The sequence below is a fragment of the Sebastes umbrosus genome, chromosome 2, assembly GCF_015220745.1.
Source record: "Sebastes umbrosus isolate fSebUmb1 chromosome 2, fSebUmb1.pri, whole genome shotgun sequence".
Lineage (NCBI taxonomy): Eukaryota > Metazoa > Chordata > Actinopteri > Perciformes > Sebastidae > Sebastes > Sebastes umbrosus.
In genome coordinates this window covers 25062329-25090190 of record NC_051270.1, presented here as the reverse complement: position 1 = coordinate 25090190, position 27862 = coordinate 25062329, and the positions used below count along the sequence as shown (strand labels likewise).

Sequence of the window (27862 nt, the reverse complement as noted above, 5' to 3'; positions counted from 1 at the left end):
ACGTTGTTTACCCCCTGCTGTCTCTCTCCGTCTGCTGAGCAGCGGATGAGCGGCTCTCATTCTTCAGAGGCAGACCATCAAACCTCCAGTAGGCAGAAAGTGTTGGCATCATTGGGGAAAAATTCCATAATAACCTTTCAGCATATTGTAATTCAAGTGTTCTGAAAGATAACTAGACTTCTGCACCTCTTCATGGCTCTGTTTTCAGGCTTTAAAAAATCTAGCCCGGGACGAGAGACTTTGACCAATCACAGGTCATTTCAGAGAGAGAGAGAGCGTTCCTATTTGCTGTGCTCCGGCTGGTGGGCGGTGCTTGGTATTTCCTCAAGAGATCTCAACTTGGCTGCCGGGTCACAAACTTTCTCATTTTACAGCTAAACATTACACTACAAGATGTTTTTTTGAAAACATTTGTGGCGAGAAATAGTCATTACAGTAACAGAATATTGATTAATATTTGATCAGCGCTGCCTAGTTTCAACTTTTGATCAGAGTTCGCAAGTGAATGACAGCTGCTTAGAGACGGCAGACTCCAGCTCGGCTGTGGTACACCAGAGGACACAGAGGCACATGTTTTTTTTCAGATTACCTGTCTCATGCATTACTGTACTTTTATAAAAAATTACTTTTTTTAATCACATTTGCTCTATTTCTACCCACTGCAGCTTTAAATTAGCAAAATAGAATAACAAACATCGCCCAAAAAATCGTCCAAAAAAAACAACTGACACTGTACCGATAGCCGATATATTCGTCCAATCACCCCACCCTATTGTACATTATTAGAAAGATCAAATATCACAGAAAAATAAATTCCTAATCACTATTTCGAAGTAAAACTTTCTCATGAAACACAAGTCTTGCTGGTTCTTTGACATTTTATTGCTGGGATCCTAAGCAGTACGTTCATCTGATCGTGTCTGATCTGCATGTTCAGGACAAGACATCCCATCCTTTCCTGTAATCCATCCCTCTGTTTCACTTACATAGTTAATCCAACTACAAAGCTACATATGGATATGCTTGCTCTAGATTTGCACATTGTGTGGCAGATGTTCTCCCTGCTTGTCTGTGTGTGTTTGTGTGTGTGTGTGTGTGTTTCTGTGTGCCGGTCCGTCCTGCAGTGGGCATCCAGGTGCTTCAAGCACCAGGAGCCATAACAGACCTGAGTTTATTAATGTTGTTCATTTCCTCTCGTCTGCTCGCCTCCGGCCGCCTGGCTGCTCGTTTCTCCAGTCCAACATTCCACACACTCCACTGGAATTAAGGGAGAGGCCTGCAGCGAGGCAGGGAAGGAGCTCAGGAATGTCTCTGTTATCACAGGGAGAGAGGATGGAGGGAGGAAGGGGACAGGAGGTCAGGCCGGAGTGCCCCTGCGTTGTTAGGTTGACTTCAGTAAGAACTGCTGGAGTTGTTGGGGTTTCCATCAAAGCTTTGATCACTACTCACAGCTCTGCCCGTAGGCTCATATTACCACAGAGGTGCGTGCCTCCGGCCCAATCAGAACGCATAGGAATCTAATTTTAAAGCTGATGCTTTTTAAATCAATATCTCCACTCCTATCAGTGGCAGTGTCATGTAGATTATCTCACGGCCTTCACAGATGTCACACCAGGTTGGCTCTGCTCTCAGTCCACAGTGTGAGCTGCTGAGGATCACCACACATTCACTCACTTGCATGCTGCTCGTGCATGCGGAGGGACACATACGCGGGCGAAAGCATCCCTCTGGGTCAGCAGTAGCTGGAGTCAGACCGTGTACAGGCGAATGCACGCATGTGTGGTGAGTGAACACGAGCGGCGGTTTGATAATGTAGGACGAGCACAGGGCTAATCAAATGATGTTTTTTGGAAGGTTATCGTTAAGCAGAGTGATTTTATGTTGCTGTATTACAGTAGTTGTTAGTGTTTGATGTTGATTTGTTTGATTCATGCTGGTCATGTCTACATGTTTGCTCTTCTGGAGAAAGATGAAAGGAGATATTTTTTCAAGGTGGATGTTTATTGCTACACCAAAGGATATTTCTTTCTTGTTGATGCTCTGAACAAGTATTTCAAAAGGGCAACTGTCAGTATCCTGTGTATCTGCAGTTTGAACTTTAACTTTAATTCAGTGTGTTGATGTTACGGTAGTATTTAGTGTCCTGACTGACATCTTATAGTCATCGTATTCGTGTTGTGGGATTTGGTGATGGCAGTAAATATAGAGAAAGTGTAGAGCTTATTAAGACTAATGAATCAAATGAAAGTGAAGACACATTTCTACATGGGAATCGAAAAGTATTTGAATTTAACTGACAACAATCCAAATTTTAAAAACTTAAGCTAATGGTTTCATGTTGGACTTTTGCCACTGGAATATAAACTTTTTTTTTCTTTGTGATGCAAGAAAAATGCATCACTTAGCATAAATATAATGCACTAAGTCCAGGTTTTTTCACTATAAATCTTTTATATAATGCCTATAGTTCAGTGATTACGTATGAACGTTCAATGAATGGATTTCAGTGCGGAATACATTTAATCTTGTCCGTGCATAATGTCGTGTCGCCTATATATAAATACAAAGGGGATTATTTTCATCCGTTTACTGTTCCTGTCAATTTGAGGCAAAGCTTACCACGCAACATGCTAAGTATTTTTTAAGATACCTGAATATGATCTGCAGCAATCCTTTTTTTGAAAGTGGATTACCATACATTGAGCTAAATGTGGCTGAATTTATGGTAGGTGAAGATTAATAATTGAAGTGGCATAAAACTATTACAGCTAGGTTAGGTTTCTATCTCTGAGTCCAGGGTTAACTGCTGTGATTCAGATACATTGTGGTATAAAATGCTGTCGTCCTAGTGTGTCATACAGTCTGACCTTCCCGCGGGACTGCTGCTCTTGCACATTACACACTGACTAACAGCATGACAACAGGACTAATCACAGCCTTGTAGCTATGGTCTGCACAGTGTTCCCTCTGATACGCTCTGTAATTAAAGATATGCATGTTCCATTAGTTGCATACAGAGGATGGAAAGCAATAAGTCCATATGCTTATTTAGGTTATATTTAATATATATTTTTTATTTTTTAGAAAAACAAAGATCATAGCAGTCTTAAAAGGTCAAGATGTATGTTCATATCGCTTACATGTACTGTTTATTTTTTAGAACAAGTTTTATTTAAAAATGCTTTACTTTATGGAATTTTTTTTTTTTTTTAAATATCTTTAATCTTCATATGAGAAGATTCTGTCATCTAAGGAAATCAGGATGAACTAAATCAAAGGCAACTAACAGTAATACTTAAAGGAACAGTATGTAGCATTTCGGGGGATCTATTTGCAGAAATGGAATATAATATTCAAATCGTGTTTTCGTTAGCTTAGAGTGAGCCCTCATATCTCTTCACTGAGTCTGCCATGTTGCTCCGCCATGTTTCTACAGTAGCCCAGAACAGACAAACCAAACACTGGCTCTAGAGAGAGCCTTTCACGTTTTCACGTAACCTGAAGGCCACCTAAATTCTCCGACACACCTGTGAAACTGTGGTACCGCCAGCTGCCGTCTGATTCTGTTGCTCCTAAAGTAGAGTTATTATGGTAAGGATGACCTCTGAGCGAGACGAACGGTGTTACCATGGTTTTGCACTCTGCGGCTCACGTTACCGCAGTCCTGGAAAAGGAGGAGTGAGCGGAGGGGTACTCAGTTGGTTGCAATCTGCAACCACACCACTAGATGCCACCAAATCCTACACACTGTACCTTTAAACTTGCGTCGTTGAATTCATTACTCTCAGTTAAAACATGAAAATTAGTTATTTTAAAAAGTTAAATTATTTAAAAAAATTATATTAAAAAGTTATTTTAATCTGACAACAATGTGCTGCATACATTTATCTTTACATTGAAGCTACTGGCTAGCTACTTTGTGTACTCAGCTACAGTAAATCAGCTTCTCTCCGTGGTTTGTAACATTGCTGCGATACCTGTAATCATATGTGAATAAGCCAAGCTTCGTCAGCTTTGTCCTGTGTGGTTGACTTTGGCTTGGCTTAGCAGAGTATAAAACCTATAATATACAGTACATGACAGCAGGACTACACTGCCTTGACTGCTTGGTTTAAACATTAGTAGAACAGTAGTGCAGCGTTAAAGTGTTTTTTTCTGTGCATTCCCTGGTGCTGTTGTCCCGGCAGTGTTGCTTCCATATGCTGTTTGCTGTAGATGTCACATGGTTAGGCTAGTGGCACTAGTTCAGCTGAGGGGGCCCAGGTGATACCAGAGCTGCTGTAGGCAAACAGAGGCAGATAACATCTCCACACAAAGAGCTCTGTTCACTGTTCGTGGTGCAGCAAAGGCAAATACAACATACACACTTTGCATTTTAATTTTTTCTCTGTTTTGTCCATTTTCTTTTCTTTTTTTGCTGTTATTATGCACTTAACTATAAATAAAAAGACAAGGACGAGAGAGAGGCATATGACATATAACTAACATTACAGCTGAATGTGAAGCAGATTGCATGGTGTATGCCACCATTATATGCTAATACCAAGAGTAAACAAGGAGTCATTTAACAAATAGAGCAACTTCAGTTTTACAACATCTAGTTGTTCTGCTTTGAATGGATTGAATTCAATAAAGTGGCTTACCTTTATTCCATCACATCTCTCCATAAGTGTAGATTTGAGTAGAGGTGATAGGACTACATCTTTCTTTACGAAATTGTAATTGTAAGATTTTTGTTGTTGTTTTATTTTGGTATTTTCTGAGATTTTATGGACCAAGAAGCGATTAATTGAAAAAATTATCGTCAGATTAATCAATAAAAAAATAATTGTAGATTGTCGAGTTGTAAATCACAAATTTCAGCACAATATTATATTGATTCTATGGAAAACGATACAATATTTGCTGATATCACATAGTCTACCACGATATACGATTTCAATTCAGGGTCCTGCGATCGATATGAGCCGATATCATATGCCTTTTTAACACAGCTACATTTATATCAACTCACAAAAAGCAACTAAAATATGATTTGACAATTTTATTACTGAACTTTTCAGACATTTAAATGAAAAATAACCCATTCTTTTTAATAAAAAGAATAAATATAAAGGCAGTATCAAAATAAAGGTGTATATTAAAGATGAGAATATGTATAGATGTTTTCACTTTGCATCAATGATATTGGATCATTGAATCGATATATCGATTCAGATCGATGTATCGTTACACCCCTAGTAAAATGCAGCCCTAACATTTTTGTACATATATTTCTCAACATACCTTTTCCTCTTTGTAAAATAAATTAAAATTAAAGCTACACCATTGCATCTCTCTGTCCGGCATGCAGGAAAGGTCTGGATGTGCACATTCAGTGTCTCCTGGTGTATGATCTCACAGGAACTGTCTATATGCTGTAGAATAGGGCACTGTAAATCCCTGCCCACAGCCCAGCTCAGTCCTGACCCGGCTCAGGCCCCACAGTGCCCACACTGAGAGTGAGAGGTGGCTTAGACTGGCTTTTAGCTGCGCTCCCTTTCTGCTGAGTTCATCAGGCTGGTCCTTTGAGCAGGGAGCCAGCCCACTGCCTTGTGGCTCTTTCTTTCTTTTCAGGCGACAAATGTGCTAAAACAGCACTCCGTAATCACTTGGCATTAGGGGCTGTTGTGTTGGGCATTAGTGGTTAGAATTGACCAGTGGGACGTTATAAAAATGAGTCTGACAAGAGAACACCAAAGCTGATGAGTCTGGATCCTGGCACTGGACGGCTAGAGGATTAGTCAGCTAACACACTGGCTGGGGCTTCTGCAGAGTCGGGTCCCATCGCATCTCATCACCACCAGGCTTGAAGCGGCCCCTGTGGCTGCCGCGTCTCCATCCGCCTCTCTGGCTGGCTCCCATCCTCCACCGCTTCTCCTTCCTCCGTTCTACCAAAAAAACAACAACATCACCTCCTCTTGTAGGGTTGTGTTTTCATGGCAGGAGCGTATGATGTCATACTCTCAGGGCAGGGTGGGTTAAGTTTCAGTGGAGGGTCCTGATCGAGAGGTGTTCATGCAGTGAAGCTTGGTCAAATGTTGAGGAAAAGAAAGCTAATGTGTGTTGAAAAGTCGTGATTCATTAATACAGTTCAGAACACTTATCAAACACATGCATATGTCTACATATTTTCAACACTAGTCCAGCTGCATGCACGTGGTCTATCTACTGAAACTCACGCTGATGTGATGTGGTTTGATAAAGTGACTGAATACACAACAAGCTTTTTAGTTCTTATTGTTTTGATCTACTGTATCACGTCAACATTACAAAAACTCAATTCAATATTAGGGCTGCACAATTAATCGAATATTAATCGCAATCACAATTTTGGCTTCCTACAATTAATCATGATCGACTGCGATACATGCAACATGTCGTCAGTGTGGACGTTCTTAAGCGTGAATGACGGAAACATAAAGCTGCAATTTGTAACAACTGCAAGTCCAAAAAAACACGTCGAGGAACAACCTTAAAAACAATCTTGGAACAACTAACTTGATCAGACAGTTATTATATTGTAATTAATTCCCATGATGCTGCTCAAAGTAATCACAGTGACCGGCTCGTCTGCCGACAGCATGGAGCACATTATGATGCGTTCAAGCTCTACACAGTAAAAATGAGTATTGGGCGATGGTAACCCATGATAACCCTATCATGATGCATTCAAATGTAATCTTGTAAAATGTAGTTTTTGGTGAGAAACTTGAATAAATCCAGTTGTTTGAAGTAAATGTTTTCACAGCAATATAAAATGGATAATAGAGAAGGAATTAGGACCTGTTTAACTTCCTAACACTAGCTCTAAGCAGCTTTTAATATATAATTGGAACTACTAATGTCAATATTTGTTTTAATCAAAGCAAATATTTAAAAAGAAATACAACCATTTATTTCCTAATCGATCAATCAATCAATTTAATTGTGTGTTTTATTGTTTTTTTTATTTTAAATGACAGTAATAAAGTGAAAGGAAAACATTCAGAATTTTTGACAGTTTTTTTTTTAAAGTGAAAGCAGCGCTCTGTTTATTTAAAATGTAAAATTGCCATAAAAATGTTTCTCCCTAAAATCTACAAATAATCGTGATGTCATTATTGATCAAAGTAATCGTGATCATCATTTTGGCCATAATCGTGCAGCCCTTTTGAATATAGAGAGAGCACAAGAGGTGTCTTGTGACTCTGATTTCATCTCTGATATTATCTTCCAATAACAGATACCAGAAATCAATTTACCTCATTATCGCTGAACCATTAAAGCACATTTACTGCACAGCAGCTAATCACTGCTTTTCCCTTTGGATTTAATTTAATGGATTTTTGGAGAATTAGTTTTTTATGAAAACTTCAGACTTCTCCCCCTGAACTGTTCACTCGGCCTGTGCCTGTTTCTCAGGAAGCTGCCGCTGTTTCCACTCCTTTTCCAAGTGAGAGCAGCTTCATACTGTAGGAATTTAGCAGTAACAGGCAGTACCATGGGAAGAGTCACTGACTCACTGACGTGGGTGGGGGGGGAGATGCATGTCCTCTATTCAGGCGAACGCCGAGATCACTGGACTTAAACCAACTTTGTGATACAATATACTGTAGTTTAGCTCATTCTCTCTTCTACTCTCCTCTCCTCTCTCATCTTCTTTCCTTTTATATTAACCTTTCTTTCCTTTCCTTTCCTTTTCTTCACCTTATCCTTATTCTTTCTGCTCTCCCTTTCTGACTTCTTATCAACTCTTACATTTTAGATTACTCTACTCTCCCTCTTTCTTCTCCCAAACTGGCACCTCTTTTGTCCTCTCTTTTCTAATCCCTTTACCCTTCATTTCTCTTCCTCTCCTCCTCATCCGCTCTAGTCTTCCTCTGTTCTTTCCTTTCTTTTATCATCTCCTTTGCACCAGGATTATTATAGTAAACTAAAATAATAATAAAGTAAAATAGTAGGAAAACTAAAACTAAACTGCAGCTATATATCCTGGTTAAAAACTAATTAAAAAAAGAACGTAAATTAATTTCAGTTTTATTTGTTGTTGTTTTTTAGCTATAATAATATCACTGCTGGTAAAAGGAGAATTTTCGTCAACTCCCGTGACATTGAACCACAGAAATTGAACAGAATTGACATTCCAAGTTTTCCGCTATGTCACAATTGCTTCACATCGTACACTAAAGTAACGCAAAGATTAAACAGTAAACAGTAAACATTATGGCTATTATACAGTTCTCCAACCATTTATTTTGGATGTATATATAGCTACATACTTCTGAGAAATTATAGCTATAGCCCTAACAAAAACAAACTAAAACTACTGTAAAACTAAATACATAAAAACTAAACCGTCCTGAAAAACTGAAACTAAACTGAAACTAGCCAACTAACTAAAACTAAACTAAAACTAAATCGAAAAGTCAAAACTAAAATAAAACAAAAACTAATTGAAAATTAGAAACTTGTCACATCTCTGCATCATTTTCACATCACCGTGCTGTGGAGGATGTAGACTGGGTTGACCTCTGTACTAATATTTTGTTGCTTTTCAGATTTTTACATCTACACCTTTGGGTTTTTAGACCTGCCCCTAACCGTTTCAGTCTGCAAAATATTGAAATTTGTTTACACGGGTGTTTAATCTATTTTATTGAGGTCTGAGATGATGTTATGTTCAAAACCCTGCAGTCTAACATGGGATCTGTAAGGTCGGTTTCAGTTATCTCAAGCAGAATTCCACATTGTACGACAAAGAAAAACATTTATCCCTTTATGAAAAATGATTGAGTCTATATTTCTACTATGTTACATACTCTGTATCTTCTCTTGTGATAACAGGGGACAGTATGAGAACAAAATGCAGTCAAACTTCTTTGTTGCTTTTTGGATATACTGTAGCTTTGATTTGTGATGGGGACAGTTTGTCCTCACTATCAAGAGAGAAGATTGATGTGTCCCTGAATTAACATAAATATATCTCGTCTTAAATAGTTTTGTTTATCAAAATCAACCCAGTCTCACAATAGAGATGTTTACCATTTAAAGAGTTTGTTTTGCTGACCTCCAGTGGTTTAAATTCTCACCTTGTCACTGTTGGGTGTGGTTACAGGTGTAAAACAGCACACTTGACCATACCCAACCAGCCGCAGCTGTAAGGGGCTTCAGTAGAGGCCTGGAAGAGAGTCACCAGAGAAGTTACCAAGTGTCTGCTGGTGTCTATTGGCTGCAAAGGGTTTTTAACCAACTGTTAAACACAACGGCTTTATTTAAGTTAATTTGTTGTTAATTTAAATTTCTTTCCATTGAAATTGATGGACTTGGACCATGTATAAAAAGGGCTAAAATTCGCCGTGTTTGTCTGATGTTGATGTAAACACCTTCAAAGCTAAGAGTCAGGACTTTAACCCCATTTTCGTCCTATGTGCTGGAGTCGAGCTGAAACATCTCCTCCTTTGTGACTGCACTTATTCTATTTATGCCCACAACTATGGGTTACATAGCGAGGTTGATTCATAGTGATTTAGGAGCTTTAAGGTTTCATCAGTGAACGTGTATAGATTGTGTTTCTACACTGTTATTAGAGGTGTACTAGGTGTACTGTAGGCTATAATACTGTAAGTGTTGGCAGACGGTTTAACTGCTGCTTTTACTACACCCTCTCTTACTCTGTCTGAGGTGCCACAGAAACCTGTGAGAAGTAACACTGCAGTATAATTGCTGTATATTCCGATGTGGCTGGCTAATATGTGACTGATAATGTGTCTCTGCCACCGGTGTCAGGGTTTTGTTGTTTTACTTTTTCTGAGTTGTACCAGGTGAGACCCTGAGGCCGAATTTTCTGCATGATGTGTTGCAGTACCTCTGTGCAGCGTCTCCTGAACCACATAGTTAGAGAATAGCTGAACAGCATTTTCATTTTCTTATGTATAATCACACAACTTAGTCCAATACCTCACAGTGTAAAAAATAGCTCCTAAAAATAACTTTGAATGTTATTTTACATGTGATTATGAACATCTGATTAAGTATAAAGATGTGTATGGTTAATTTGCACAGATCTTTTTCCCTTTTTCGCACTTTTGTCCATGACAGTTGTTTAATGTTTTGTTTTTTTCACTCGCTGGCCCAAAGTAAATTTTTACTTGCCCCTATACAAATTGTTTTATTTATTAGCGGTTATCAAATAACAAAGACCAAAATTGATTATCATGTTTCATCTTTATCTAACAAAATTAATGTGGAGTTTTGCCCACATCCTCTAATGCCACCCAACTAACCTCCTGTTTCCAGGATTATTGAAATGCTTGCTTGCGCTTCAACTCATAAACTTTGTCTTTACGCGCCCGAACGATACTATGCATGTGCAAATCTCTACAGAGATTAAAAGGAAGTGAAATGGTTAGATACTCCTTAGCTACTTCAGCTCCGGAAAAAACAAAGTGTTTAATTATTTTTTTGTTGCTAGATTTACTAGCCCGACGTAGTATTTTACTTGCCCCGAGCAAGCGGGCAATCCTTATAGTTATGCCCTGCATGATCACAGGCAATTTCCCATCTCTTGACGTACTATATTGACCACTTGAGCGCACATGTTTTAAAAAATAACTGAATATTGTTGATCTGATTGTAGCAAAACCGTAAAGAACTGTGTACAATCATCGGTTTTTAATGATAACACTACAGCAGCGTTGTTTATGCTCAGTGCTTTGATCACATCAAGGTCACATTTTTTGAAGTTGTTGTTACTGTTTAAAAGAACACAGAGAAACCTTGTTAGATTACACACTAAACATCATTCTAGCTGTGTCAAAAGCAGTGCTGAAACTTATTAAAGACTCATTGATATTTTCCTTTAAATTCCAGCTACTTTACTTATTCTCACTCTTTTTCCCACATTGCTGAGCTGCTTACATGTGCAGTATAAGGCAACACAGCAGGTTGAAAAATCCTGTAGCATATTTGCAAAATATTTCCATGCACCCACCTGTCACTTAATGGCACCATGGTGTAATTGGATGATAAAAATCACATATAAGTGCTGCCTGGGTGCAAGTTATTTAGCACATCCCTGCAACAACAACACATTTTTCCCTCTTTTCTGACAACTAAAAGTGTCTTTATGTCATGGCACTTTCTTAAAGTATTTTCTTTTGCAACGACATTTTTTTATCAGTCTTATAAAGTGGGCCATTATCATGGGGAAAAACATGACAATGTGAAAGTTTGGAGAACAGTCTGTACTGGTACAATAAAGACACACTGTAACACATTTATCTTTATAAACAAATAAGACAGGGCAGTACCAAAATGCTGCTAGAAGTTACATCTGTATTGTGTGCTTTGCTATCACAACAATGAAGGGAAAAGGTAAAATTGTTTTTCATTAAGTATTTACTGGCAAAACACACACACACACACACACACACACACACACACACACACTAGATCGAGCTAAGTGCCTTGTGGATTGTACCTTGGGATTTGCGATATTTTTAATTTACAGTCTCATTCTGCAGCGAACAATGGGGTCGTCACGTGGATGGAAAGCATGACGTGATGGCTAGTTTTTGTTCACCAGGTTTACACAGTAAATTGACTGTTAGTGGGTGTGGGTCTCACACTGCACAAAACATAGAGATTCAACATTCACGCTGGTTCAGTGGAGGAAAATGAGAAATAATCAAGTATTCAAGTAGACCTGCTGCGGTGCTCTCTCTGCTTCTCAAGCCATTCCTTGTTAGGCTACTTGAGATACCGCTGAGAAGCAGAGTGGAGTCAACCAGGTTCACTGCAGCCTCTATTCTCTGGCTAAAAAGGGCTCAGCAATCCTTGTCTGTAGAGAAGAGAGAGAGGCACAGAGAGAGAGGAAAAGGAGAGATTTGTTTGGTTGGTTGATCACAGGCTGCCTCTCGAAGTAAATGTCTTCAGAAGATTAAAAGTAGCCTGGTTCACTATCAGTGACTGAAATGGTAAATTTAGTACTCCAAAAGCTTTTTTCTTCATCACGAGAACTAAGTGTCTCTCCAAATAACAGCACTTCAGACTATTCGTGTTTGTTGGTTATGACTGAATTAGCGGCGAACAAAACGGACAAGAGCAGGATGATCATCTCCAATAATGAGAAACTACTTTTAACTGTACTAATTTTTATGCAACTTTTTGCAAAAATAAATTCTTGTAGTGCTCCCCAGAACTGTATATATCGTTTGACATACTTGAAATTAAGTGCAGCTACTTTCTAGTAGGACTGTAATAAACCCGTCCAATCATTTGATTTGGCCCAAATGTAATGACTGGATGGCCTACCTCCCTGGGTGTGCTCTATCCGTGCACTCACTGCGCATCACAGGAGTCTTTCACAAGCTGCTAGTTTGAGAGCTGTGAGTACTAACAGTAGCCATGTTTGTTGTTTACATTAGTTCATAATGATAATTTTGTTGCTTTGGAGGGAGGCCTGAAGGGACGGACTGTCGGTGTTGCCGACTTGGCGACTTTCTCTCTAGATTTAGTGACTTTTGGAGCTGGTGCTGCTACTTTCATTGGAAAAAAGTTGGCAACACTGAGCTGGGTTTTTCGTCTGGATCAATTTTAAAATCTAGTGTGCCCTGCTAGTTTCTCAGCATTATCGATCCTACCTTTAAGTCATGATTTTCCAAAACTCTTTTTGACCCTACTGCAGTTCTCGCTTCAGGAAGAGCCAACAGCTCACCTGCACAGTGCTGTGTACACTGTGTGCGTCTTGTGAAAACCCTTTCTGCAGCGGTCAGGTTATGTTTGCACAGTTGATATTTGAGCTGATAAGGGGAAGGTAGGATGGAGGTTAAAAGCTTGGGACAGTAAGGTATTGTTGGAATATAATTTAGTCTCATGTTGTTTTTAGTCTATGGTCTTAATTTATAGGTATTTATTCCCTTCTGTGATCAGGATATTACAGTAGGAAATGATTTCCCTACTTTTATGGTTGAATAAATTGAACCTTGAACCATGTCTGGGGCTTATCACATCCTGAAACCAGATTTGTGTTTACTGTTTAAGTCCGCACAAAAGCCTTAACAATATTGACCTGGGAGGTAAGGTAGAGGGTGAATTGGAGAGATGCCTGCTAATCCTGTCATATGATACTAATCTGGTCAGAAACAGTTGGCCTCTTAAGAACAGATGTGACATTTGTATACTAATGATTAGCAGGTTAAACCGCAACCCTTTGTGGCTTTTACTGAACGGATTAATTTTCTATAAGAGAAAGTTTCTTAAAATGAAAATTGTATTTAAAGTATAAGGCTGGAGATATTCTATATTTTTCTTATTGTATACAAATCCAGTGAAAAGACCAAAACCAACAATGACTTGATCCTAGTAACAAGTATTGTCTGATAGCCAAAGCCTGATGCAGCCTCTTCTTCTGTGCCATAGAGCTACATCGTTGTCCAACGACATGTTCCTACATTACTAGGGGTGGGAATCACCAGAAGCCCCACGATACTATCACGATACTTAAGTCATGATATGATCTTATAATGATTTTAAACATTTTCTTTAGTATTGCGATATGATATATTGTGATTTATTACCTGTTTTCAACTGCAAATTATGCAGTTTGTCAACATCTGTTTTATCTAATAGGATACTCTGTTCATCTCAGAGTTTTCATTAACATATCTTGAGGTCAGAGGTCAAGGGACCCCTTTGAAAATGGCCATGCCAGTTTTTCCTCAACAAAATTTAGCTTAACTTTGGAGCGTTATTTAGTGTTCAGTCTTATCTTTAAGACTGAGCCCGCTACAACCTCTGAAAGATAGAATAGCATCTGGGCCCGCCGGCAGGCAATCAGATTGTTAAGAGGTTAATAGTTTATATAATAAAAGGTCAATACTTGACGTCCGTGTATCGATACAATATTGCCTCACAAAATATGGCAATACTATGCTGTATCAATTTTTCCCCCCACGACTATTCATTACCATGAACATGGGCGCTGTAGTTTAGTTTATTTGTTAGTTGAGTCAATCTCACGGACACTGTTCTACTGCTACAAAAAAAACTCACAGCTGCAGCTGAAAATTAACTTTGATTAAAAAACTAAAGTACCCAGCAGTTAAAGGAACTTAACCTGTTGTTTTTTGTTGTTTATAAAAGTCTACAGTATATTTGCCACCCATTTACAGGATAGTAATGAGATTAGAGCAACTAATGATTATTTTCATTGGCGATTAATCTGTTGATTATTTTCTCGATTAATTGATTAGTTGTTTGATCTATAAAAAGTCAGAAAATGGTGAAAAATATTGATCTGTGTTTCCCAGAGACGTCCTCAAATGTCTTGTTTTGTCCACAACTCAAAGATATTCAGTTTACTGTCATAGAGGAGTAAAGAAACAATAAAATATTCACATCTAAGAAGCTGGAGTCAGAGAATTTTACTTTTTTCTTTAAAAAAAAACTCAAACGGATTAATCAATTGTTAAAATGGTTGCCAATTAATATAACAGTTGACAACTAATCGATTAATTGATTAATCCTTGCAGCTCTATTTGAGATGGACTAACTCATTTTTGGTTTTGATCATTTCATGTGATTTTTTTTTAACTACAAGAAAAAAAATAGAATAACACTGGTTATTTAACTACAGAAAAAAATCTACACAAATCATTGTTTATCAATGTTTGCATACTAAAAAATATAATACCTCCAGATGAACGGCTTCTCAGTGTAGCCATAAGTTACCCGGCCTAGATTGATTGAGAACTTCATGTCTCCAGAAGGTTTTTATTAGCATGTAGAAACAAAGAGGTCTTGCTGGACCTGCAGGGCAGCCGTGAGTCAACAGGGCACAGGAGGGATCACACAGACGCCTAACTCAGGACAGATGAAAATAGGAAAACAACGTCTGCTTTAGAGCTTTCACCACAGCAAAACAAATGGTTCTCATCAAACCTCTCACGTTCATCTTTATTTGTCATCATGTAATCATGTGTTTGCTTATGTAAACGCCTCTGCGCGCATCAACAGCCAGCTTTACATTTTTCGGGTGTGCACATTATGCTGTTTCACTCTACATTAGCCTTTTCGCTGCAGGAGAAGCTGGGTTGAGTGAACCTTGTGATGCGCTCGGACCAAATGTAGGCCTGCATGTTCGCCTTTGTTTTCCATGTGCCTGCTCTTCCATGAGCGCACCTGAGCTTTGAAGCTGCCCGTCGTGCCTGAAAGAGCTGTGTCTCTCTCTCTCTGTGTGTGTGTGTGTTTGAGAGATAGAGAGAGAGCAGGGATGAGAGCATAGAGGACAAAGATAGCTTTGATCACATTGAAGTGTCACTAATGTCTTGCTCCTCACTGCCAGAACATCTGAGGTACCATCACAGGTGTGGATGAGAGCGAGAGGCGAGCAGCAGAGGAAAAGCTTCTGTTTAGTGTCATTTTTAAAGGTGATTAGCTCAAGTTTGGTTATTTTTTATTGTTAGTCGACTACCGATCAACCATGTTAAATATCCTGCTGTCGGCACTGATGGATCCTGACAGGCGATTGAGGACCTTCAGAAGGAGCGAGCGACTTGCATCAATACTAGTATGTATCACCCTTGGGTTGCATGCTAAACATTGTTGTGTCTGTTTATGTTTATTTTTTTTCAAAAGAAACCCTTGTGGTAAAAACTGCCTGTCCAAGAAGTCAATGTCTTTTTCAAGCATGCTTTAGAAATAAGTACAGTATGTGTTTCCTTGGCTGAAGTATGGCTGCAGGTTTTAGAGTTGCTCATCTGTCTTGATCCTCTTTTCGGCACGACCTGGCCTTTCTGGAGGTCATTCTCCGCTTGCAACCCTCAAGACATGTCTGCCACTCCTGACTGGCGGTATTTTAGCCTTGTAGGATTATGTCTGCTGGGAATTAACCCCTTAGACCAGACCACCTACACTGCCTCAAAGCCCTCCTCCACAGTTGAGCGAGAAAGACACAGAGGAAGTAATCATTAGAGGAGCTAGATGTGGGAATGTGATTGCTCAGTTTGTTTGGAAAAGACGGGGTGCCTGTATGCTCTGTATGTATGCTCTGTATGCGGTGTCTGTATGCTCTCAATCACTGTACTGCAACCGTGGACGCTGAAGACTTGCATAATGTCACTCTGCTTCAACATTTTGTGTTTCTACAGTGTGGCCCACTTTCAACATAGCATATATTGTTTGCTGGGAACAGAAGTAAACTGTGAAACAATACAAGCTGAGATTGTTGCATCCTGTGGGTGGGGGCTGGTTTAGGAAGTCATAGGAACTTAACTGAATGGCTTTTGTGGTTTCCTGTGAGGTGAGTTATCAACCACAAACACTCTGTGCTGAGAAAATGGTTTCAAATAAGGACTCTGTTTACTTTATTGGCTCATTTTGTAATCATTTCATTTCAAAATGTATTTCGAACATGTAGAATACAAAAAAAATAATAATAATAGAATAAAGAAAAAGAATGATAATACCAAAAAATGGACAGTCAGAAACAAGTAGTATTTACATACAATGAAAAGCATAAGAAAAATAAATTGTCAACACTTGATGCCTTGATTTACATATTCGAAAAGGAATGAGAAGAAGTATAAACTTATTTAATCCCACCCCTTCTCCATAAGTCAATTATTAATTATTAACCAGCTTCCTTATTGAGCCATACATATACTCTAATTAAATTTTCTAAAACTATAATTATTATTATTTATAATTATTCTAACTATAATTATTACCTTTAATCTGTGTAATACAGAAATATAAATTAATTACTGATATAATTATCCTTATCAAAATATAAATTTGTTATCAATCCAGAATACCAATTCATTACTTATAATATAACTTAATCACAATACAAATTCATTACTTACATATTTAACTTAATCATATTGACTATTTGTTATCTTTTCTTATATGCGCAAATTATTATTTATAATATACAATTTATAATATACAATATGCACATGCAATACAACATGCAATATATACATACACACATACACATAATCTACAAAACTAACTTGTGCAACTAACTTTTTAAATATTCTGCTCACATATTCTGCTGTTTTGTTATGAGGACAGGCTTCATGTAGCCTGTTTTAGATAGATAGATAGATAGATAGATAGATAGATAGATAGATAGTAACTTTATTGATCCAGAGGGAAATTCAAGTTTCCCGCATCACAGTTCCATTATGCAAAACATGTTAGTGAAAAGGCAGTAAAAAAGTTAGTAGTACAAAGTACAAAGTACAAACAAATATACCAGATATAAAAATACAAGGAGATGAAGAAAACTGTTAAAACTCAATATAGTGCAGGGTAACAGCTGTGATACAAGACTATTAAAAAAGTGAATTTAGTGCAGAAGAAACTGTTAAAAATGAGTATAGTGCAGGGTAACTCCAGACGATTTGCGCTGAATTTGACCTGTGTTTTTTTTTAACAGAATACAGTCTGTGTTTTTCACAAACTTTATATTTAAAGGCTACTGTAGTCCTTGTGTAACACAAAAATGGTAAAATACGACAGCACCAATGGGGTTTTCATGGGGGTTTTCTTACATAAATAAATATCCTGAAATATCTATATAGTATATCTAATATTGGCTCATTTTGTAATCTACAAAACTAATTTGTGCAACTAACTTTTTAAATATTCTGCTCACATATTCTGCTGTTTTGTTATGAGGGCAGGCTTCATGTAGCCTGTTTTTACACCGATTTGCACTGAATTTGACCTTTTTTTTTTTTTTTAAGGATAAGATAAGAGATAAGATAAGATAAGATGAACCTTTATTAATCCCTGGATGGAAATTCAGGTGTCAAAGCAGCAACATCAGCAAACATCAGCAAACAGAGTGAAACACATGAGAGGAAAGGGTATACACAAATTAAAAAAAAAATAATAAAAATATATATATACAAAAATAGAAATTAACAGAATACAGTCTGTGGTTTTTCCCCCACAAATTTGAGATTTTAAAGGCTACTGTGGTCCTTGTGTAACAACATTCATCATCATCACACAGTGAAAGTGAGCATTCAGCATCAGCAGGGACAGCCGGCGTCTCTTCTCCTTATTGTATCCCGGAACTGTTTATTCCACGGGATAACAGGGATGCGCGCTTTTTTTAGCCGCGATAAAAACAGATTATAAATAAAATTAATAATTAATCTTAGTAATATGATATATCCGCTTGTTGTTTAACGAAACAAAATGTTATTAAAGGAGACTTTTCGGTGTGATAGGACAATGTCCCCGTTTTTTATAGAGTTGTCCACCCCTCTCCGTGCTTGTAGTGGTCCGCTCCGCTCAGACCCTGCTCACAGAGCGGAGAGAGCAGAGAGGTTCACTCCGCCTGCTGCCATTGCTGCTGCAGACCGTCCGAGAGATGCCGACCAAACACAACTTTTACTCCAGACGTTAGCCACCAAAACGTCAAAGCAAGGCGGTGTTATATCCATACTTTTCAACTCGAGTTTCTTCCCTGACTCGACACCAAACTGGACTAACGTTAAGGAGTCAGGAAACGGAGATATAAAGATAAAGATAATGGACTTTGGACTTTTCCTGACATGTTTCCTGTCGTCGTCCTGGATGAAATAAAATAACCCCGTAGCCCGGCGTGGCGGCAGCTGGGCGACACAAAACACAACTAGGAGTGATTGTCAAAACAAAGACGACAACAACTTTCAAACGTTGACACTTTTGAAGCGGAATAAGAGTGAAATGTCCTCCAAAGCTTCAACTAAGGTGGGTAAACCTGGCTGGATCACATCAGGCTAAAGCTAGCCCTGGCTACAGAAGTGCTGCTGTAGCTGTTGGGCTGTATAACTTTATAGATAGGAGTAGTATAGTATGCCTAATGGTGGAGGTGTTTGTGTGTGTTTGGCTAAGAGGGGTTATTTTGACTCCTAGTAACCAGCCATGCTGTTTCTACTGTACTAGGTTAAAGTAATCTGATTTAAACTCTCTTGTTTCTGTAGATAAGAAGTTACCCAGCTGTAGTAGGGCTCAGCTCAGCTACCTGTTGATATCTAGAGGCTCAATAGTTTATTAAAAAGTGAAACTAACTGAGCTTCTGCCAAGAAAGCTAGGATTTTTTTTTTTTACATGTGAGATCCCAGATGATAGTGAGGATATTTCTGTTTTTGGTTGAGTTTTCTGAAAGACTAATAATAATAATAATAATAATAATAATAATATTTATTTGTATAGCATCTTTCTAAACATAGTTTCAAAGTGCTTGCACAGATACAATGAAATACAGACAAAATAAAAACAACAATAAAAGAACAAAACATAAAGACCAAATAATGAGAAAACTAAAACACTGGCTACAAAGTGGTGCTTTTGTTAGGCTGTATAACTTTGTAGTTAGTAGTAATGCAGTATGCCTAATGGTGGTGGTGTTTGTGTGTGTTTGTGTGTGTTTGTATGAGTGAGAGTGTGTTTGGCTAAGGGGGGTTATTATGAAATCTACACCTAGTAACCAGCCATGCTGTTTCTACTGTACTAGGTTAAAATAATCTCACTGAAACTCTCTTGTGTCTCTTGATAAGTCACCCAGCTGTAGTTAGGTCTCAGCTCAGCTACCTGTTGATATCCAGAGTCCCAGTCTCTATAGTTTATTTTTTTAAAAAGTGGCAGGAAATCCACATGGATCTAAAAACTAACTTTGCTTCTGGGGCAGAACTTCTGCCAAGAAATAACCTTTTTTACATGTCAGAGATCCCAGATTTTGCCCTACACCTAGTAACCAGCCATGCTGTTTCTACTGTACTAGGTTAATATAATCTCACTTAAACTCTCTTGTTTCTGTTGATAAGAAGTCACCCAGCTGTAGTAGGTCTCAGCTCAGCTACCTGTTGATATCTAGAGTCTCAATAGTTAAAAAAAAGAAAAGAAGTGGTTCTGTTGTTGGGCAGTATAACTTTGTAGACTGTCGTTAGTAGTAATGTAGTATGCCTAGAGGTGGTGGTGTTTGTGTGTGTGAGAGTGTGTTTGGCTAAGGGGGGTTATTTTGAAATCTACACCTAGTAACCAGCCATGCTGTTTCTACTGTACTAGGTTAAAATAATCTCACTTAAACTCTCTTGTTTCTGTTGATAAGAAGTCACCCAGCTGTAGTTAGGTCTCAGCTCAGCTAACTGTTGATATCCAGAGTCCAAGTCTCTATAGTTTATTTTAAAAAAAAAGTGGCAGGAAATCCACATGGATCTAAAAACTAACTGAGCTTCTTAGGCAGAACTTCTGCCAAGAAATAACCTTTTTTTTTTTTTTACATGTAGGAGATCCCAGATGATAGTGGACCAAAAATTACATTTGATCAAGTTTGCATTTTGAGATTATTTTTGTTTTAAATTGAGTTTTCTGAGAGACTTATAATAATAATAATCTTTATTTGTATAGCACATTTTCTAAACATAGTTTCAAAGTGCTTGCACAGATACAATGAAATACAGACAAAAAAAAATAAAAACAACAATAAAAGAACAGAACATAAAGACCAAATAATGAGAAAACTAAAACCCGTAACCAGTGGTATCAAAACAATAAATTACTACACATAAGCCAAAAGAGGACAATATAAGGTGTGGGAAAAGGTGCACCAAGCTGTTGCTTTACGGAGTTAAAAAAGCCTTGTGACAGTCAGGGTGAAAGAGCCACCTGTTAACCAAAGTGTAATCTTTATAAACAATCATATTGTATTGACTTCAAGTAAATCAACTGACACTTAGTATAGTGTTATTTATAGAGTATAACTTAGAAACTATTCACTATTTTTGTGCACCTTTTCGTTCACTTGCCAAGTCCCAGTTGAGGTCCCTGAAGCCCATTTTGAACAACCTCTAGCTATGTTGTTTTCTCTTTCAATATAATTTTTTTCATTTTCAACATAATAAAAATGACACCATACAAAGACCTACAATTGAGACAAGACATACCGAATATCACAAAACATACACCCAGATATACACACTCACAAAAAATAAAAAAACACCACAAAGAAATAAAATAAAAATAAGAATAAAATGTGAGCATCAGAAATAGTCGCAACCCAGTGAATTTAACTATTTTACTATTATATTTGTTACCCCCATACGTATTACTCTTGACCATTCCTCTTCCAGGTATATTGCTATTGAGGACCAGTCACTTACAAACACATCAAGAGTACCTCTTAACACGTGTGATAGTCTCTCCAATGGCAAAATAAACAAGGTTTTCATACCACGCTACAATATCTATACAATACAAAACAATAGCTATGTTGTTTTCACCTGCGACACTGTATCAGCTATGTGTAGTTGCTGTCCATTCATCAGTCAAAACAGCTGGATGAATACCTGTCAAGCCTTAATATTTTCTCATTATTTATAATGTGTTTTAGATCAATCAATGAAGCATTCCTGCAGAATTGGTTATTTTAAACATGAATTTAGTAAAAGAAAAAAGTTGTGATAAATATAATTTAAGTGGGTCAATCCTCAGATTAGACCTACATTTTTTTACACACTGCATTCAGAAGTAATTTTCTATTAAGGGATTTGTATTTTTTTCAGTTTGACAAGTGAGGAATGTGCTGTGTTTGTCTAACTGAGGTGGTGATATTCAGGTTTGGTCGGTTGTTCCAGTTAGACGAAACCACCTCCGTCATGTCAGCGGGTGACGTTATGCTGTACTGTACCTGATGGCGTTGGTCACACCTTACCATTTACACTTACTACTGTACTATGCTGCAGTTGGTAATGAGCCAAAAGTGTGTCCTGTGCTCATTAGTAATTCCAGGGTTTCCTCTTCAGTTTCATATTATTCTCTATTGTCTTGTGTTGTATTACATCAGGTAGGATTAGGACTTTTGAACTTTGTTGTCTGCTTTAAATTAAAAGGGAAACTATAAGACCTGGATGACAGTGTTGTGAATGGTTTCCTTAGGGCCTACATGAGCAACAATGCCTGAACAGCAGTGTTGTAGCACTCCAGATCGTTCTTGGTCTCGAGACCAGTCTCAAGAAAACTTTTTGAAGGTCTCGGTCTCGACAGCATTTTTACTCGGTCTTGTCTCGGTCTCAGACAAAGAGGACTCAGGATTTAATTTCAAGACCACAATTGCGGGGGTATCATTAAATTGTCTGCTTGCATTGTCTGATTTATGTGTTAACATCATTATTGTACATTGCTTATAGAAAACAAAGGAAAATTCCCACACATAAAATTCACCTCTGCAATATCTTTTGATTATTTTATCAAGACATTTCTTATGGTAACACTTGTACATACTTACACATATACAGCGTATACAGTATATGGCAATAAAAGAGGTGAATGAAGAGGATCTTCATTTGTTTTCTTCGGGCGTTTCTATGGGAATGTGGTTCTTTCAGGTCAATTTCAGGAACATTCCTATGGTTTGCATTTGTGTGTCATGCACTGTGTGACTCATACTGGTCTGGTCTTGACTCGGTCTCGCCCTGCCTTAGTCTTGGTCTTGACTTGATCTTTATGCACTTTGGTCTTGGTCACGACTTGGTCTCTGTTTAGGTGGTCTTGACTCCACTACTGAACTGAAAGGCCTAAAAAAAATGCTGAAAAATGTCCAGATCTTCATGTAGGCTACCTTTTGAGTTAGCACGGTCACTATCCTTAGTAATGAAGACTACATTTCCTGTTGCTGCTTCAGAATAAAAGCTTTCCTGCATTGTTTTTGTGGAGAATTTTGAATAAGCAGAAAGTGTTTGGTTTGCATTAATATTAGATTAACAGCGGCTCCAACGACACTACATCAGATCAGTCTGCTATCGGTTGGATGAAAGTCAAAACAAGAATGTAGGGGTGAAGACGTCATGTTGACTGCTTGTTGATGGATAGTCTTGGCAGCCTGGTTGTGATTAGTGGACAGCCTGCTTTCCAAGTTTTAGTCATATTGTTCAGGTGATTAATGATGTCTTTTTTATATAGCTCAGCGTTTCCTAATGATAGGAAGGCTATATGTCAGTTATATAGCAAACTTTGCATACACATATATTTTTTAAAGGTGGAAAACAGAAGTCTTTCCAAGCTATCCTCTGTTCCACTGGTCTAATTCACTCAGTGTATATTTTCATAAAGGGTTTCTTTAATTCATTTTTCTGAAAAGCAGAAACATTATGTTAGGATTCGTGTTCATATTCCAAGCTAACCCATTATTGTTAGAGCTGGGCAATATTGTCTGCCAGTGAAATCATAACTTAATAAAAAATTGTATTTTTTTTTATTACGTTTTCGTTTCACAAAATGCTTTTGCCAAAAGTAATGATTCCAAGAAAACTGTTATTACAAAAATGGCAAAATACGACAGCACCAATGAGGTTTTCATGGGGGTTTTCTTACATAAACAAATATCCTGAAATATCTCAATGTCTGTAGGAGGTCCTCTAGGTTTTTATTATTTTATCATTCCATCTTGCCAACTCTAAAAGCCTAGTAGAGCTGTGTCTCCTTTAATACACACGACCTAGTGACTTCTGTTCAGGGTCACTGCACTGATTAGCTAACAGTGCAAAGACAGTAGTCACATTAAGCATCCAAAGCTACTCCTAGTGAGACAGACATAGCCCTAACTACATTTTGTATTAACCGATTCCATCATTCATTGTCAGAAATAATCTGCGAAACGCGTATGACTCACCTTCCACTGTGTTAGCCTGTCACTCATTGTCCGTATATTAACTCCCACCTGATGAGTTGTGGAAAACTGATATGACATCAGTATTAGTCACATGCCACGTAAAGCTGCGGTTAATGATCAGCTGTAATAAAATGTTGTTGCGCTGTTTTTCAGGAATAGGCTGTATGTGTGTTGACGCCATACCTCAGAGGTCAATAATGCTATCATTGCGCAATAGTGTGTCATTAGGTTAGTATTATGTGTCAGTAAATATTTAGCATTCACTCAATTGTGACAACGTTGGCAAAAACAGTTCAGGTGAACAGAGTGAAAGCACTTTTCTAACCTAATCTAAGTTAAGTTGAAGTTGCCTCTCAGTTTCATGTCATGACAGACCTACACTACAAAATAACAGTTTATGTTAATTGCTGTTTAGAGGAGGATGTGTCTCTATGAAGACGGAAAAGGAAAGATCTTTCTGTTTGGTGCTAGACTTCCTGCTTTGGCACCAAGGAGGGAGGGAAGGACAGTGTTATCAAAGCTAGGAGAAAAAGACAGTCTGGCTGTACTGGTAGGATGACATTTGATGACAGGATGACACATGAGCAGTGGAGCAACAAAAAGTCAATTTGATTAAAACTTTATTTGATCATCATTTAAAGACAATGTTAAAATTGACTTATTTAGCAATGGTAATGCTAATTGTATGACATCTTTACTAATCATATTTTTAAGTGCCATTTAAATCTGAATTTGATTGATTGCTTTATACATTGTTTTTCAAACGAGTCCGCCTTTAACTGATATTAAATTAGTTGAAAACCACATTAATCTACTGAAGAGTCGACTCTTCTTCACTACAGTAAATGCTGGCCTCATTCTTCTTTGTGTTCAGCCATTCCTGTTTACTTTTGCAAATGCAACACAAGAAAGAAACATAATTTAGAGCATCAGCAGTCCCTCCAGCCTTTAGACTTGTGTTTTGAGAAGACAGACTGAAATGAGTGGAAAATGCATTTGGATGAAGGGGGTTGTATTAATTAGAGTTGCACAGTGGGCCAAGAACAGCCTCTATTTTGCTTTGATGATTGCACATCCCCATTTACATCAATGAAGGAGGGAAATGTAATTAGAGGACCAAGTGCTAGGGAGCGGATAAGAGTCCTGGTGGTGTTTTTGTTCTGTGTCCTAGGCTCCCCGTCCTTTTTGGAGAATCAGTGCTGATGTGGCCGTGATAAACAGGATGAAACGGCTAATATCTGGTGTCTGTGACCACCATCAGATTATAAAGCATTTATCCAATCTTCTGTTGATACACTCCCCGAAGGGCTTCACATGCCTACATATTAACACGTTAAATTTAACTTATAAATCTTGTAAATTCTTCTTGCAAGATGTTCATGCGTGGAATGGACAGTATATGAAGGGTTATTGATATTAAATGTCACAGGGAAGCTGGGTTGAATATGTCATAGGGCACAATCAAGGTCATTTTCAGAACAGGGCGATCAGTGCAGTCTGGCTCACTGTAGACAGCAATATGGCCTACTGCAATTTTTAAATCGCAGAATTTGTTAATATTGCAATATTTGTTATAGGCAAAATCTGTGTCAAAATACCATTTTAGAATAAATGTTGTGGTGCTGCAGAAATGTCCTAGCCTACTCATCATATTCTACAGACTTCAGAAAACATCTTTGTTTAGTACAGATCACGAGAGGTGTTGTTTATCGCGAGGGATTGCCTCGCCTCCCAGCATCGGACGCTTGATGGGCTGCCACTAGACACAAGGCACTTGATTGGACGAACGCTTTCCCTTTTGGGCTGCTGCTTCCAGCTTTCAAACCGGAACCAACATGGCAACTCGTTTGGAAATTGTTTTCTCTTATAACACGAAAATAGTTCACAGAAATGTGTTTCTGGAAACATTTTATGCGAGAAATATGCCATGCAGTTGCTGAATCTGTCTTTATTTTGGATTGACAATGCTTAGTGTCACATTGTGTATAAGATGAGAAGACTGCCAGTTGATCATATTGAAGACATCAGGTCTGTTGCTTCAGCTGGGCTTCTGTTTTTTGGCTAGTTGGTCCGCGGCTGTGACCTGGATCTTAACTAGGCCTGCACGATGCTTTGTCTCAGCCAGCAGCTAAGAATACAAGCCAAATTTTAAGATACATGGCAAACTAAGCTAAACAGTTAGACTACATACAGACAGCTTTTGTTTTACCTTGTGTAGCCGAGGGTTATGTGGCGCCTATACTTTATGAAGGTAATAAAATAATAACACGGAGGCTCTGTAGTCCGGGCAACAACTTTATTACTCCAACCTTGTCAACAACAGCACATCAGAGCTTCACTGCATCCGCTCCACACTTCACAATAAAATCCCCGGACACATACACTGGAACACTGCTTACTAGAGGGAACCAAAGTCATTCAGAGCCTTCACTGAGATGCAAATCAACTAAATGGTGTACACTTGTTTGTAACCATTCGCTATAAGCCCCAGCTAGCTCGCTGTGCTTGTGTAATACTTTGTTCACACTACAAGCAACACCGCAACATTCTACAAGTCGTTCAATGGAAGCTGATGACATGAAGCTACAAACTGACGGCCAACACTTATCGCTGCGGGACATGCCACAAATAAAGTTTAGCTGGACTCAACATTTTTCAGCGCTCCAATGATGCGGTGAAGCGTCAACAAAGCGTGTTTTTGTTTCTCCCTGTTCCGTTCCATCTAAACAAATGCCATTAGCCAGTTACCAGTAACTAAACATAACTACGTCAATGAGAGCTTGAGCAACACTTCAATGACGACTTGCTGACAATGTAGCTGGCCATGCTGGCTGTGTTGTTGCTTTTGTCGCTGGTAGTGTGAACGTGGCCTAAAACGGCAGCGGTGGATGAGAGACCGCGGACAGAGCAGATTAAAATTACGCTTTTCTACATGTTTACATCATGTTATTGAACAGGTGTATTGATAAATTATTGGCTTTATACTCATGAAGGTTTTATTGCACTTACTTACAGTAACGAGCGTAGTTGTCGTCAACTCAACTTCACCTGTTTCACTTCACTGTCTCCACCGCGGCCTCTCTGATCTGCTGTTAGCTGACTTCACATGTGGAGAACTCCTCCACAGCCTCAACACAGAGGAGGGGTGAGGCTTCAGCGTGATGATGAATATTACGGTCTTTAACCGGGTTTCGATAACCATCCCTAAATATAATGATTTTTCTTATTCACTGCGTTTCAGGGGGGCTTTTGCGAAGTATGTCATTTATTTTGTCAAAAACAAATGTTTAGGCATAGGTTCATGGACCACAAGAGACTTTACATAACACAGAGAGTAAGCTTAATTTAAGTATGATTATGTCCAGATGCCCAGATTCATTGTCGACCAGTCTTGAAAAACCCCCCCAAAAAAAACGGTGGACTGTGATAATCAAAATAAGCTCCTTGTTACTGAAGTATCACCTTCTGTCGGAGCCTAGATACAAACATTGAGAGAAAGCAGCTGTTTGTGTTGTTTCGATGCCAGGAGACTCTGGAGTGCGACAGTTATCAAGGACATCTGACCTGCTTATCCTTTCATCCCTGGAGTGAAATCCAGGGCAGATACACACAGCAGAGAGGGAAAAAGAAGGAAAGCAGAAAATGCCTTCTGAGGGAGGAGGTGATGTGAGGAGGGGTTATTGGAGGGGTGAAATGGAGAAAGGAAGGAGTGGGAGGGAGAGATGCACCAGCTATAATCTGAATCACATGGCAGATCTTAAAAAGACTGCCTCTCTCTCCTATAATCACAGCATTATAACTCTTGAGCTTTTTCATGTTATAAAGCATATTATAAAGCACATTATTTCTATTTAATTCAAATGTAACAGCAAAAAAGGGTGGAGTACATTTCCTTGCGTGGTGTGGGTCAACGACATTTATGGAAAAGACTAGCAGTAGCCTTGCAAAACAATCCACAAATATTACTTTGCTCACTGTGGTTTGGCAATGCCATGCATAGCATATCTTAAGGGGGATGTTGTTGAAAGCAGCAATAGATTATTGACAGTTATCTGCGTCACTGAGACACCAACATGAACCATGAACTGGAATAACATGGGTGTGGTTCAGAATTGTTGTTCAAATTTCTCCTTAACTTTTCACCAAAATCAGTTTCTGAAAAATAAAATGACA

The 27862-nt window shown here is 38.3% G+C and overlaps 1 protein-coding gene across 14 annotated transcripts in view; it reads left to right on the top strand.

Moving 5' to 3' along the window:
* tjp1a (tight junction protein 1a) overlaps nucleotides 1-27862 on the top strand; it is a 129921-nt gene that overhangs the window by 41450 nt on the left and 60609 nt on the right. Inside the window, exon 1 of one of the 14 annotated variants that reach the window (XM_037757419.1) lies at nucleotides 1753-1782. The exons of 12 other annotated variants lie outside the window; for them this stretch is intronic. In XM_037757419.1, coding sequence (XP_037613347.1) covers nucleotides 1768-1782 — 15 coding nt within the window. In that variant the 5' untranslated portion in view covers nucleotides 1753-1767. Of the gene's footprint in view, nucleotides 1-1752; nucleotides 1783-18363; nucleotides 18772-27862 lie in introns of those variants that run through there. One more of the 14 variants, XM_037757411.1, reaches the window with a different exon arrangement.